This window comes from Lucilia cuprina, chromosome 6 (genome assembly GCF_022045245.1).
Source record: "Lucilia cuprina isolate Lc7/37 chromosome 6, ASM2204524v1, whole genome shotgun sequence".
NCBI lineage: Eukaryota > Metazoa > Arthropoda > Insecta > Diptera > Calliphoridae > Lucilia > Lucilia cuprina.
Window position 1 is genome coordinate 47578354 of NC_060954.1, and position 13449 is coordinate 47591802.

General features: G+C 28.8%; 3 protein-coding genes across 3 annotated transcripts in view; 2 read left to right on the top strand and 1 right to left on the bottom strand.

Annotated features, from left to right (window-relative positions):
* Window positions 1-5050, bottom strand: part of LOC111687322 (myelin regulatory factor) — a 30736-nt gene extending 25686 nt beyond the window's left edge. Inside the window, exons 1-2 of the mRNA XM_023449751.2 lie at window positions 4523-5050; window positions 975-1087 (exon numbers count right to left, since the gene is read on the bottom strand). The gene's annotated coding sequence lies outside the window, so the exon portion shown is untranslated. The remainder of the gene's footprint in view (window positions 1-974; window positions 1088-4522) is intronic.
* Window positions 5051-7775: 2725 nt separating this feature from the next.
* On the top strand, window positions 7776-9398 carry LOC111687324 (RNA polymerase II-associated protein 3). Its single transcript, XM_023449753.2, has 5 exons — window positions 7776-8129; window positions 8231-8439; window positions 8499-8902; window positions 8975-9064; window positions 9126-9398. Exons 1-5 carry the CDS (start codon window positions 8020-8022, stop codon window positions 9396-9398), a joined length of 1086 nt encoding a protein of 361 aa, XP_023305521.2. The 5' UTR covers window positions 7776-8019.
* A 1213-nt stretch (window positions 9399-10611) lies between these two features.
* Window positions 10612-13449, top strand: part of LOC111684955 (odorant receptor 67c) — a 4069-nt gene continuing 1231 nt past the window's right edge. Inside the window, exon 1 of the mRNA XM_046954685.1 lies at window positions 10612-11628. Within this exon, the coding sequence (XP_046810641.1) occupies window positions 10841-11628 (788 nt within the window). The 5' untranslated portion in view covers window positions 10612-10840. The remainder of the gene's footprint in view (window positions 11629-13449) is intronic.

The following is a 13449-nucleotide window of genomic DNA, read 5'->3' on the forward strand; positions in this document are numbered from 1 at the left end:
GATTTTTTGTAATTAATTTTGCGATATCAGTACGTGAAATATAAAAAAAAACAATGAACAATTTACGCTTTGGGAAGTTTTAAAACAAATGTTTTCATATACGACAAGAGTATTAAAAGAATCAATTCTTTGTGAAATAAATTTCTTGAAATCTCTATTAGCCCGGTCAACTCCATATCCGATTATCGTAGATATTCTGTTTGTTAAAATATTTTTTGTATAAAAACTGCCGATTTAACCTTACAGTAAAATATAACCAGACATTGTGATATTGGGGGTTAGGGGACTAATCTAATTAGTTACGGATTAGCAATTCTAATTAGATGAAATGATTTCTATGACTATTTACTGTTTTAGAAAGAAAACAATTATAGCTAATATGAATATACCTTAAAATCCGGGTTATATTTTTAAAGAACTGGTTCTAAAGTGTTAAAGAGTATAATTTGCAAATCAGTGAAAGTAACCAGTTTTGAAAGCAATAACATCCCAAAAAAATGGTGGATATTATGACAATAATTTTTAAATTGTTAATAAAATTATTTATTAACTATCTAATTAAATACAGTAAAAACTAATTAAAACGGACTTTAGGTAAAATTTTATAGAGGGAAGAACAAAATTAAAAAAATAGTTAAAAGATGTCGAAAAGAATTATGTTCTTTAGCACAGTTTTGAAATTTCAACATTTTGACATATTGTTGGTAAATTTTGAAGTTTCTAGCAGATCCGACATTTTATTGCTATACACTCGGAAACATCTTTCGCTACATAGACAATATGTACATCAAATGAAAGGTAATGCGAAGTTCTTTCTAATGCGATTTACAAAATCTGCAACTGTATATTCTATAATAATTCTGTACTATTGAACAATCTTAAAATATCGATAATTTAAAATTGTCTTTTAAAATTTAATAAAAAAATGTCAGATATATTTTTATTACAAAATTATATATATTTATAATACTTACTAAGATTATATTATCTTTTCCGCTCCTTCAAAACTTCTGCTTCACTGATATTCTTTTAAATAAAATTTTTAATTTACAGCATTTTTTTGTGTTTTAAAATATTTGTTCAATCACTAGTAAATTTATAAGAAAAAAAAAATTCCATAATTTATTTTTGTTTTCAAGTATTAAGCTTTTCTTTGTAATAACGGTTGTAAAATTGAAAAATTAAAAAACAACAACAACAAAGTAGGAAGAATATGATTACAAATATATATAATATATAATTTCTGTAATATTTGCTTTTTTCATATTTTTTTTCAATAAAGTATAATCAATTTTTTATAGTTAATATATAATTACGTATTAATAATATTATTTCCAGCTTCTTATCATCTTCATAAATTCACTTGATTTTTAATAATTTTATTTATTTTTATTTAATATGCCATCGTAATTTTGCTTAAAAAACAATTTTTTTTTATTATTTAAAACGATGTAAAAGAAAATAAAACTCATGAGCAAAAAAAGTTTTTCTTTTGTATATAATGAAATCAAATATTGTGTTTTTTTATAGTTCGTTTCTGATCATTTGATCGTGTCTGTTTTTGAGATGTGAGAAAAATAATATCAGACTTGATAGATGATTCACTATGTACTCGTTTGTTTTTTTATAGAATTCTTATCATTATTATCCATTAGGACATGAATACATTAAAACAATCACCCATTTTGTAATTTACTTAGTTTTAGACCGGACCATCTATATTCGATTTTGCGAAGTTCGTTTGAAATCAATATCAAAAAAATTTTAAATAAAGTCTGGACAATAGATTTAATCTATAAACGACCTACAAGCTATACAAGCTATAGACAAAACTATAATCTGGACTAAAGACAAGACTATTGTCTGGACAATAGACAAGATCATAGTCTGGACTATAGACAAGACCATAGTCTGGACTATAGACAAGAAAATAGTCTGGACTATAGACTACTATAGTCAAGACTACAGTCTGGACTATAGCCAAGACCATAGTCTGGACTATAGACAAGACTATAGTCAAGACTATAGACAAGACTATAGTCTAGACTATAGACAAGACTGTAGACTAGACTATAGACAACACTAAAGACAAGACTATAGACAAGACTATAGTCTGGACTATAGACAAGACTATAGTCTGGACTATAGACAAGACTATAGTCTGGACTATAGACAAGACTATAGTCTGGACTATAGACAAGACTATAGTCTGGACTATAGACAAGACTATAGTCTGGACTATAGACAAGACTATAGTCTGGACTATAGACAAGACTAGAGTCTGGACTATAGACAAGACTATAGTCTGGACTATAGACAAGACTATAGTCTGGACTATAAACAAGGCCATAGTCTGGACTACAGTATGGAGTATAGTCTGGACTATAATCTAGACTGGACAAAACTGTAATCTGGACTACATACAAGGAATTGGCTGTACTATGGGCAAGATTATAGTCTAGACTATAGACAAAACTACAGTCTAGACTCTATAGTCTAAAAAATAGACAAGACTATAATCTAGACTCTATAGTCTGAACAATAGACAAGACTATAGTCTGGACAATAGTCTGAACTATAATCTAGACTATAGACAAGATTATAGTCTAGACTATGGGCAAAACTGTAATCTGAACTATAGACAAGACAATTTTTAGAAGAATAGACAATACTACTACAGTCAGGACAATAGACAATACTAGACAGAATTGTCTAGAAATTTTAATATTTTTTGTATAAATTTGTTTATCGACAAACATTACTATTTAATTTAATGAATCTTTAAAATTTTAACATTTTATTTATTTTACAAGTGTTAAGTATATATGTAGTATATATGTATCTATGACATTTAAATAAATCCTAGTAATAACTTTTAAAATAATAAATAGTAGAAAATTAATTTAAACAAAAGCTGGGGGTGGATTTCTTGGAATTTCTACTATTTCAGCTTTACAACTTGAGTCATGAATTTTTAATTATTTACTTAATTTAGATGTTTTTGTTTATAAAATAGTTATTATCAGTAGCTGGAAAGCATTTGAGAATTCAACATGATCGCATTTGTAGATTTATTTCAGAATATAATGTTTTGAATCATATTAACTATCTACATAATACTTTACCGTAAATGGAAAACCTAATTGTCCAATTCACAATCGATGTCGTATCGTTGAATGTCATAAAAATTTTTCAAATGAAATTTTTTGCAACAAAGCGATTTTACTTTATGTATATGTTTCTTATCATTTAAACCAATTTCTGAATATTATGTTTTGAATCGTAAATGCCTAGATTGAAGATTCTTACTACATCTATCTATCTATCTATCTATCTATCTATCTATCTATCTATCTATCTATCTATCTATCTATCTATCTATCTATCTATCTATCTATCTATCTATCTATCTATCTATCTATCTATCTATCTATCTATCTATCTATCTATCTATCTATCTATCTATCTATCTATCTATCTATCTATCTATCTATCTATCTATCTATCTATCTATCTATCTATCTATCTATCTATCTATCTATCTATCTATCTATGTATATATCTATGAAAACGTGAACCGATATTGCCCAATACTAATAATATTCGTGTAAAATCTCAAATCTCTCAGACAAACATGGTAAGATCGTCTTAGAATATAATAAGGACACAGAATATATATACTTTTGTGGGGTAAGATCAATATTTCGATGTGTTGAAAACGGAATGACAACATCAAAATATCCCCCATATTTTTTCAAAGGATATAACAGACGGACGAACATGACTTAATCGAATCAGAAAAATTACTCCGGTTTTATCGTTTTGGTTTGTTTGAGTCTTCTTAATGTAATTTAGTCATTTTCATTAGTAAGATGTTTTAGAAAAAATAACGAATTTTAACTAAAACAGCAAAGACTTTCCTAATATAGTCCTGCTTTTAAAATCCCTTTTAAAATTTTCCTCTCTTTTATGTAAAAAAATATTGGAAATTTTCTTTTTTTTAGCAAACCTCGGTTTTATTTTCTTCGTTGTTTATTTTTACTTTTATAATAAATTTATATGTTTTTGTTTTTTTCTTGTAATTTAAAATTTTCTTTTTGTTTTGTTTTTAATTTTCTTTTTTATTTTGTTTTTTTTTCTTTTTCTTGCACGTTACAACTGATAATTTAATCTCACATCTTTTTTTTGCTCTTTCTTTTCACAACTGCTTTAAGTAAAATGAAAAATATTTAAAGAAATTTTTGCACAAAAAAAAAAAACAAAACAAAGATTTCAATATATTTTTTGCACATTTTATTTCAAATTTTTGCATGAGAAAATCATGAGTTTTTCATTATATTTTCTTTATTTTCTTGTTTTAATTTTGTTTTTGGGGATTTATTTTCTTTTGGAGTAGAAGTTAGTTGCTGTTGTATTTTAACCGTGATCACTTGTCGTTAACGATCATTTTTAAGCTGAAATTCAATTCGAAAACAAAAAAAATGTGTGTTTTTTTTTTCTTTATTTCTTTAAAGAAACTCACTCTCGTATCAATATATTATTAGTTGTTGTTGTTGTTTTTGTTTTAAACATGCGAATGAACGAACGATACCAGGCAGCTCCACCAAACCCCACTGATCTATGAGCGTGAGTGTATTTGTTAAAAATGCCTGTTCACTTTTCAGTGTGTAAGTGTGCATAGAGATTTTTGCAAAATTATAAAAAATAACAAGTTTTGTTTGGTTTTTTATTTTATTTTCTTGGTATTTTTTTTTTAAATTTTAATATATATTTTTTTGTTTTTTACGTATTTCTTCTTTTTTTCTATAATTAAATTTATTTATTTTTTTTATTTTGAATTTTAAAAAAGTTAAAAACCAAAATATAACCGATATCAGTTTTTTTTTGCGTATGAGTGTGTGTGTTTGGTTGTATCGAACTTAGAACTAGTGTAAACCGCACGAAATGATGAGCAGTTTTTGTTTTAACTTTTCGCGTTTACTGCTGTCACTGGAGTGGATCAAGTTGATCAAGCGCAACCTCAGTTAAGCCATACTTTACTCTCGTACACACATTAGTCGAAGACCTCCCCACACTCCCCAGTCAGTTTGCCAAGTCACCACCATCACCAACAACACGATTATACAGAAATCAGAAAAAACGACACACGATTATTATGGTTGTACTAAAATATGTCTCTTTAAAATACATATTATCGTATCGTCATTAAAAATGTATGTGTACTCTGTTGGCAGTAGGTAAAAAGAATGTAATCGTTTGAAACTTGAACATAGTTAATTTACACCATTTCTAGTAAATCGTTTTTAAGATATCAACTATTTATAAAATGTAGATCGATATATTTGGTGCCAAAATTCTAGTCATGATACTATTGGAGTTCCTTAAGAGACGATGTCGGTTTCAAATCTGTCTATCTATCTATCTATCTATCTATCTATCTATCTATCTATCTATCTATCTATCTATCTATCTATCTATCTATCTATCTATCTATCTATCTATCTATCTATCTATCTATCTATCTATCTATCTATCTATCTATCTATCTATCTATCTATCTATCTATCTATCTATCTATCTATCTATCTATCTATCTATCTATCTATCTATCTATCTATCTATCTATCTATCTATCTATCTATCTATCTATCTATCTGAACTGTTATTCTTTAAAGGAATAAAGATTTCGGGGCTGCCACGATCTTTCAACTGTGATAATTACGACTACTTACTAATGAGTAAATATCTTAGAGAATAAGGCATAATCAAGGTGATCGCGATATTTCTATACAGAATTAAACCATAGATCCATCCTTTTCCATCCTAAGTCTGTTCTTTAAAAGTCAGCTTGTTTTATAAACTACTATAGCACTGTTTCGAATCATCGAAGCTATTCCATTTCATTTCAAGAGGAGATAGATTCTTTTGTAACTAAATATTAAAATTTATAGATAATTCGTAAAAGTATTAAGCAACAAAGCAAAATCTTTGAATTCTTATTTCATTGGTTTTATGAAAAATTAAATAGCTTTTAAAGAGCTTATATTGTCATTTATGTTAACATCTTTTATCTAAATATCTTAGTATTTTAATTTGATATTTTCTTAGCTAATGTTAATGATTTGAAAAAGATTAAATTCTTTTATTTATTGAATTTTAAAAATTTCATATAGTAGACTTCGTATTATTTCTTGGTTAGTTTTTTTTTTTGTTTTCATTGGATAGTAAACAGCTTTTAACGTTGACCAACGCAAAAAAAAAACAACACTTGTCACAACCCCCGCTGTAGTCTATAAATCCATAACCAAAACGACAAGTATCCATACTCGTTTTAGATTTTTATGTTATTTATTTAAATTATTTTGACTTGAATAAATCTCTGGTTTTCTGCAAATCTCCCGCTCACTAAAACGTATTTAAACTCTCTTACTTAGGTTAGTATAAAATTTGCATTTATATTCATGTACAAAAAGATTTTTTTTGTTAGAGAGCTTGTATGTAAATCAAGTAGTTATTGTTGCAAAAAAACACTTGACCAAATATTTACAACTACATAGACTGCTTCACACTATAGTGTTTCAAGCCTCCACCACCCACACTTGTTTTTAATGACTGGGAATTTTCATTTACCGTTTTATTGTTTGGATTTAGAGTGTGTGAGTGGGGGGAGAGCTTGTTTTTCCTCAGATCAATATATTTTAAGAGAGTGTTTAAGAGATTTTCTCTTATTTATTTGAAATTATCTGCTTAAGAGAGGCTTTAAATCTGGCAAATATTACAGTAGGTTTTATAGCTAAAGCACAAATACTACTGTTGTTATTAGGGTGATATTTATATTGAAATTTTTCTATATACAAATTTATATGGACATTTTATTTATAATTGCAATAAATAAATACCTGAAATCAGCAAATTGTTTCCTTTCTTCCATTCGTCTTCTAAGATCTTCAAAAACTCCCACTTATGTTTAATCATATATTTACAGTTCTAAAAATTGTATCAATATTACCGCATTTTATCACTATTTCATAAAAAAAATTCCGAATTTCAAACATAAAATTTGCACATCATTTATTTCTTTTCATTTTGTATTTTTTGAAAGGAGTTTTCCTTTTATTAAATGAACAGACATTTTGGAAATAAAATGAAGAAAAAGAAACACAAACATTGTTGAAAATGTAAGATTAATTTAAATTAAATTTCTTTATAATTTCTTCAGCTGAGGTAGTATCTAAAGAGTTGTTTTCCTTTAGGGATTTAATGATTTCAGATAATCCTAAAAAAGAAAAAAAGCAAAAAAAAAAAAAATAATAATTTTTAATTTATTAGTTCCATAACTGTAGTTTAGTAAGGAATCGAAGGTTTGGATCTTTATTACGAAATGTTTTGAAGTACATGTTCAATTATTGTCACTTTTATTAATTTATTTATCTATTTATCTATTTATCTATTTATCTATTTATCTATCTATCTATCTATCTATCTATCTATCTATCTATCTATCTATCTATCTATCTATCTATCTATCTATCTATCTATCTATCTATCTATCTATCTATCTATCTATCTATCTATCTATCTATCTATCTATATATCTATCTATCTATCTATCTATCTATCTATCTATCTATCTATCTATCTATCTATCTATCAATCTATCTATCTACCTATCTACCTATCTATCTATCTATCTATCTATCTATCTATCTATCTATCTATCTATCTATCTATCTATCTGTATATCAACCTCTACTATTGTCTTTAAAAAATTAAACATTAAAAATTGTCCTCTTTTTCTAGACTTTACCTGTACGCAGTCATATTAAGGAACTGGATTCCAAAAAATTGCCAAATCCCTCAACCACTACACCCACTAGCCCTTTAAGTAATGGTCTATTGAGCAAATACGATTCTTTGCTCTCACCCTCAAGCGAAAAACAAGACACACCCTATGATCCGCTAGAATTAAAACATAAAGAAGCCAATGAAATTAAAGATCGCGGTAACAAACATGTCAAAATGGCTGAATATCCTATGGCCATAGAAGCTTACACACAGGCTATAGAATTGTATCCGGATGATGCAGTGTATTACAGTAATCGTGCTTTGTGTTATTTAAAATTGGAAAGGTAATTTAAAGTGCATTGACCAGTCTGTAAACTAGTCTATACATATGTATAAGTTCATTAACTAATCTACTCTTATTTAACAATCCCTTTGCTTCATTTAGATATGATGAATGTATCGAGGATTGTGAACGAGCCATTGACATCGATCGTTTGGCGGTGAAAGCCTACTACAGACGCATGATGGCAAATGAATCGTTGGGCAATAATATGGATGCCCTTAAAGATTGTACCACAGTATTAATGATAGAACCAAAAAACAGTGAAGCCAAGCGTAGTCTGGAGCGAATTAATGAGCGTTTGCGTAAAAATGGTAAATTTCGTAGAGATTTTTATATATGATTAAATAATAAAACAACTTCTTTTATTTAGTAAAATCAACAAATGGTCCCAACTTTAGTCCTCTTAGTACAAATTTGGTAGATATTTTACCCATCGATAAGCCAGCCTATAAACGTTCAACAAAACCCTTAAGTCGCATAGCTATAGCTGACGTAGTGGGCCCTAAAGATAGTAAAAATTATGATAATTTAAAAATATCTGATGAAGATATTGATAAATTATTTAATAGTAATTGTGGTCACTTTGAGGAGGTAAAGGCTCCCCTTAAAAAGGAAACAAATGTGAAAAAAACTACAAATGTACCTAAACCTCTGAGTGTAGAAAAACAGGATATTGCTGCCAAGGTAGAGGAAGAGAAAACTGTAACTACAAACTCTTTAAGTAAACATGAGAAGTGCAATAAAATTATGGCAGAAGAAATAAACATTAAGGAGGTACTTTAAGAAAAAAAATATTAAATTAAATTTAATATTCTTATAATAAATATATTTTCTATTTTCAAACAGCGTCCTTTACCGCCTGCCCCTAGCTCTACGGCTCAATTTTATTCCAACTGGAAGGAATTGTCAGCTCAACAAAAATATCAATATTTGAAGGTATATTTTTGGAAACTTTAACAATTTAATTTAAAATGTTTTATACATTTGTCTTTTTTAGAGTATACCTGTTTCTCATGTATGCAAAATTTTGGGCGCTGGTTTTGATTCGGATACTTTAACAGACATCATTAGAACTTTGCATGATTTTTATTTGCCAGCAAAGGATACCAACACTTCGGCCACACTTTTGGAAGTTAGCAAAAATAAACAGGTCTCCATTTTGTCTCTCTTAATGTCCAGTGAGGATCGTAAAGGTAAGAATTCAGGAAGAAAAGATAGTAAAATGTTTTGGTATATTATACAAAAGAAGCATTTTTTTAATTATACGTAAATATATAAATAGATAGATAGATAGATAGATAGATAGATAGATAGATAGATAGATAGATAGATAGATAGATAGATAGATAGATAGATAGATAGATAGATAGATAGATAGATAGATAGATAGATAGATAGATAGATAGATAGATAGATTGATTGATAAATAGATAGATAGATAGATAGATAGATAGATAGATAGATGGCCTACAGCCGGTAAGGCCATTCTAATTCCCTTAGACTAGTACTTTAATTTTATATTTCAATTTAATAATTAATTAAAAAAAACTTACCAAATTGCCATCGTTTACATTATTTTCCGGCTGTGAGTGCAGTTTCTTCTCCTTATCCTTGATTTCTTTTTCCCAATTGTACAAATCGTTGAGTGTGTTCTTAACAACTTCGGCATTTTGCCGTACCTGAGCTTGTAATTCAAATGATTTTTTGGCCTCTTCCATTTTTGATTAGATTTTCGTTATATTTTTAATTCGACAGCAAAATGATATTCCTTATTCTGAATTATTTTTAGAGGATTCTTGGTGTTTTTTTTTGTGTGATTATTTTTTATTTTTTCGTTATTGTGCGCGGAATTTTAAGGAAATTTCTGTTGTCAAAACAACTTGTGTGCTTTTTGTTGTTGTTGCTTTTTTGTTAGCTGTCATTGGACTTGTTGTTTTATTTGTAAAACCAGCTGTGTAATGACATGTGCAAAAATTGTTTTGTCGATAAGGCAGGGTTTTTTGATATGTCAATTGGTATTTGTTGATAAGGTAGTGCGGTAAGTAAAGACTAAAACCATAGTCATATTTTAGTATTTGTAGATGCTTTTAAACTGTTACTCTTTTGTTTTGTACTTTAAGTGCTACCAAGTTAGCATATTTTCAAATTGTAAAAATGTTGTAAATCGCGTTAATCAAGTTACTATTAGTATCAAAAATCTTTTCCAGTTTGATACAGGTCCGTAAGGCAGAAATTCATAATTTAAAATAAATGCTAAATTTTTTTAAATCGTTAAAACTATAAAGCTGGTGAAATTTTGCCACGACGTTAGTAATTAGAATTTTCCGCAATGTTGCTTTTATCACTTTTGTATTAGGAATGGAAAAAAAGGCATTTCATACAATAACTAAAGATATTTCTAGATCAAATTTTCTTATTACATAACTGTTTAGTCATAATTAAATTATTTAAATTTTATTTCAGGTGTTAAAACCTAAAAACATCTATTTTATTTGCAACTGAGAAAATTCTCATAAACACCTCCTCTTTTAAAATGCAATTCATTGTAAGGAAATGGTTATTAAAACTTCATAAACTAATTTAAACTTTTTAACACCTATAAATATCTATAGTCAATAAATTCCTTTTAAAAACTATAAAAACATGAAAAACTTTTCCAAGAAAATTAGTTAAATTAAAATTAAAAACCGTTACACTTAAAGGTCGAAGAAAATGGTTCAACATTTGCGCACTTATGAGGATTTTATGAAAATTCCTGCAATTTTCTATAAAACTATTGGTGAAGATATTTTCGATTATCGTTCGTCTAATCGCCGTTTGAGTCTGATGTTTAAGTGTTTACTTTATGCCGGTTTTATAAATTTCAATCTGTTAGTGTTGGGCGAAATAATATTTTTCTATCAGGCCGTTCAGTCCAAGGATACCGTTTTAGGTGCTATAGCAGTGGCACCCTGTATTGGATTCTCTTTGGTGGCCGACTTTAAACAATTAGCTTTAGTGCTTAATAAAAAAATTGTCCAGAAACATTTCGATCAAATGGAAAGTATTTTTCCAAATACCATCAAACAGCAGGAGCGCAATCGTTTGCATTATCATGAACGCATTATGCATCGTGTTATGATTATATTTTCCATCTTGTGCCTGGCCTATACTTCAACGTTCAGTTTGTATCCTGCCTGTAAGTCGTTTGTTCAGTATTACTTTCTAGGCGCCGAGAAATTTGAGCGCAGATTTGGCTTTTTAATTTGGTATCCCTACGATTCGACTGGTAAAACTTGGGTCTATTGGTTAACCTATATGGGCCAGGTTCATGGCGCATATTTGGCTGGTGTGGCATTTTTATCGGCTGATTTATTACTGGTTACTTCTGTGACACAATTAAATATGCATTTTGATTATTTGTCCAATGAATTGACGCAATATGAACCGGATGTTAAGCATGAGAAAGCGGATTTGGAGTTTCTGAGTCGTATTATTAAACATCATATAAACTGTTTGGAGTGAGTAGTGTTTTAAGTCAAGTGTTTGGAACCAATTAGTTTCTTTAGTCTATAGGTCTAGATTGTAGTCTAGTCTAGTCTATAGTTTAGTTTATATTCTCATTCATAGTATATTCTATAGTATATTCTAAAGTATATTCTATAGTCTAGTCTCTAGTCTAGTCTATATTCTAGTCTATAGTCTAGTCTATAATCCATTATATAATGTAGTCTATAGTTTAGGTTATAGTCTAGTCTATAGAGTAGGTACAGTGAAATAGCTCCCAAATGAAATAACTTCCAACGAGTAAAATGAAATAAACCCCAATTTCATCAAAAATTAACTTTTAAAATGAAATAACTCCCAAAGTTTAAAATGAAATAATTCCCAGTAATTGGAAGTTTGGGAGTTTTACAAATGTAAGTCCCAAAAAATGCGAAATAGCTCCCAATGAAACAAATCCCAAAAAATATGAAATTATTCCCAAGTCGAAGAATCTATTTGTGTAAAATAACTTCCAATGAAATAATTCCCAACAGAAGTGAAATAACTCCCAACTCCTTACGAAAGTGTGGTGGACAGCCGGCCTTCGGCCGGGCGCAAGGGTTTTCAACTCTGGGGTATTTCACACACCGGCTTCGCTAAATTAAGCCTTTTCATGATAAATGGACTATTTGCATTCCATGGAACTTATGTCACTATGCTCATGGGCATTATTAAAATTGTGATATGGAATTGTGATACATTTGAAAGTATCGTAGTGTTCATAATCATAATGATATAAAATACATTGTGTACAATGAAAGGTTAAATTTAGCGAAGCCAGTATTCGAAATACCCCAGAGTTTTAAACCCTTGCGCCCGGCCGAAGGCCGGCTGTCCACGACACTTGTTTAAGGATCCAAAATGCATTATCCACCAAAGTTTGGAAAATTATTACCACAAAATGAAATAACTCCCAACAAGAATGAAATAACTTCCAATTTCAACAAAATTTACAGAAATGAAATAACTTCCAATACATATGAAATATCTCCTAATTTCTTCAAAAAAATGAAATAATTCCCAACAAAAATTTTATTGGGAGTTATTTCATTTCAGTAACATTAAAATATGAAATAAGTTCCAACAAATTGGGAGTTATTTCATATGAAATAATTCCCAATTTGTATGGACAGTTGATTGGGTGTTATTTCATTTTACCCGTTGGGAGTTATTTCATTTGGGAGTTATTTCACTGTACCTATAGAGTATTTTATAGTCTAGTCTATAGTCTAGTCTGTAGTCTAGTTTATAGTCTAGTCTATAGTCTAGTCTGTAATCTGGTCTATAGTGTAGTCTTTAGTCTAGTCTATAGTCTAATCTATAGTCTAGTCTATAGTCTGGTCTATAGTCTAGTCTATAGTCTAGTCTATATTCTCGTCCATAGTATATTCTATAGTATATTCTAAAGTATATTCTATAGTCTAGTCTCTTGTCTAGTCTGTATTCTAGACTATAGTCTAGTCTATAATCCATTCTATAATGTAGTCTATAGACTAGTCTGTAGTTTAGGTTCTAGTCTAGTCTATAGAGTATTTTAAAGTATACTCTATAGTTTAGTCTATAGTCTAGTCTATAGTCTAGGCTATATTCTAGTCTACATTGTAGTCTGCAGTCTAGTCTATAGTCTAGTCTATAGTCTAGTCTATAGTCTAGTCTATATAGACTATGGTCTAGTCTATAGTCTAGTCTATAGTCTAGTATATAGTCTAGCCTATAGTCTAGTCTATAGTCTAGTCTATAGTCTAGTCTATAGTCTAGTCTATAGTCTAGTCTATAGTCTAGTCTATAGTCTAGTC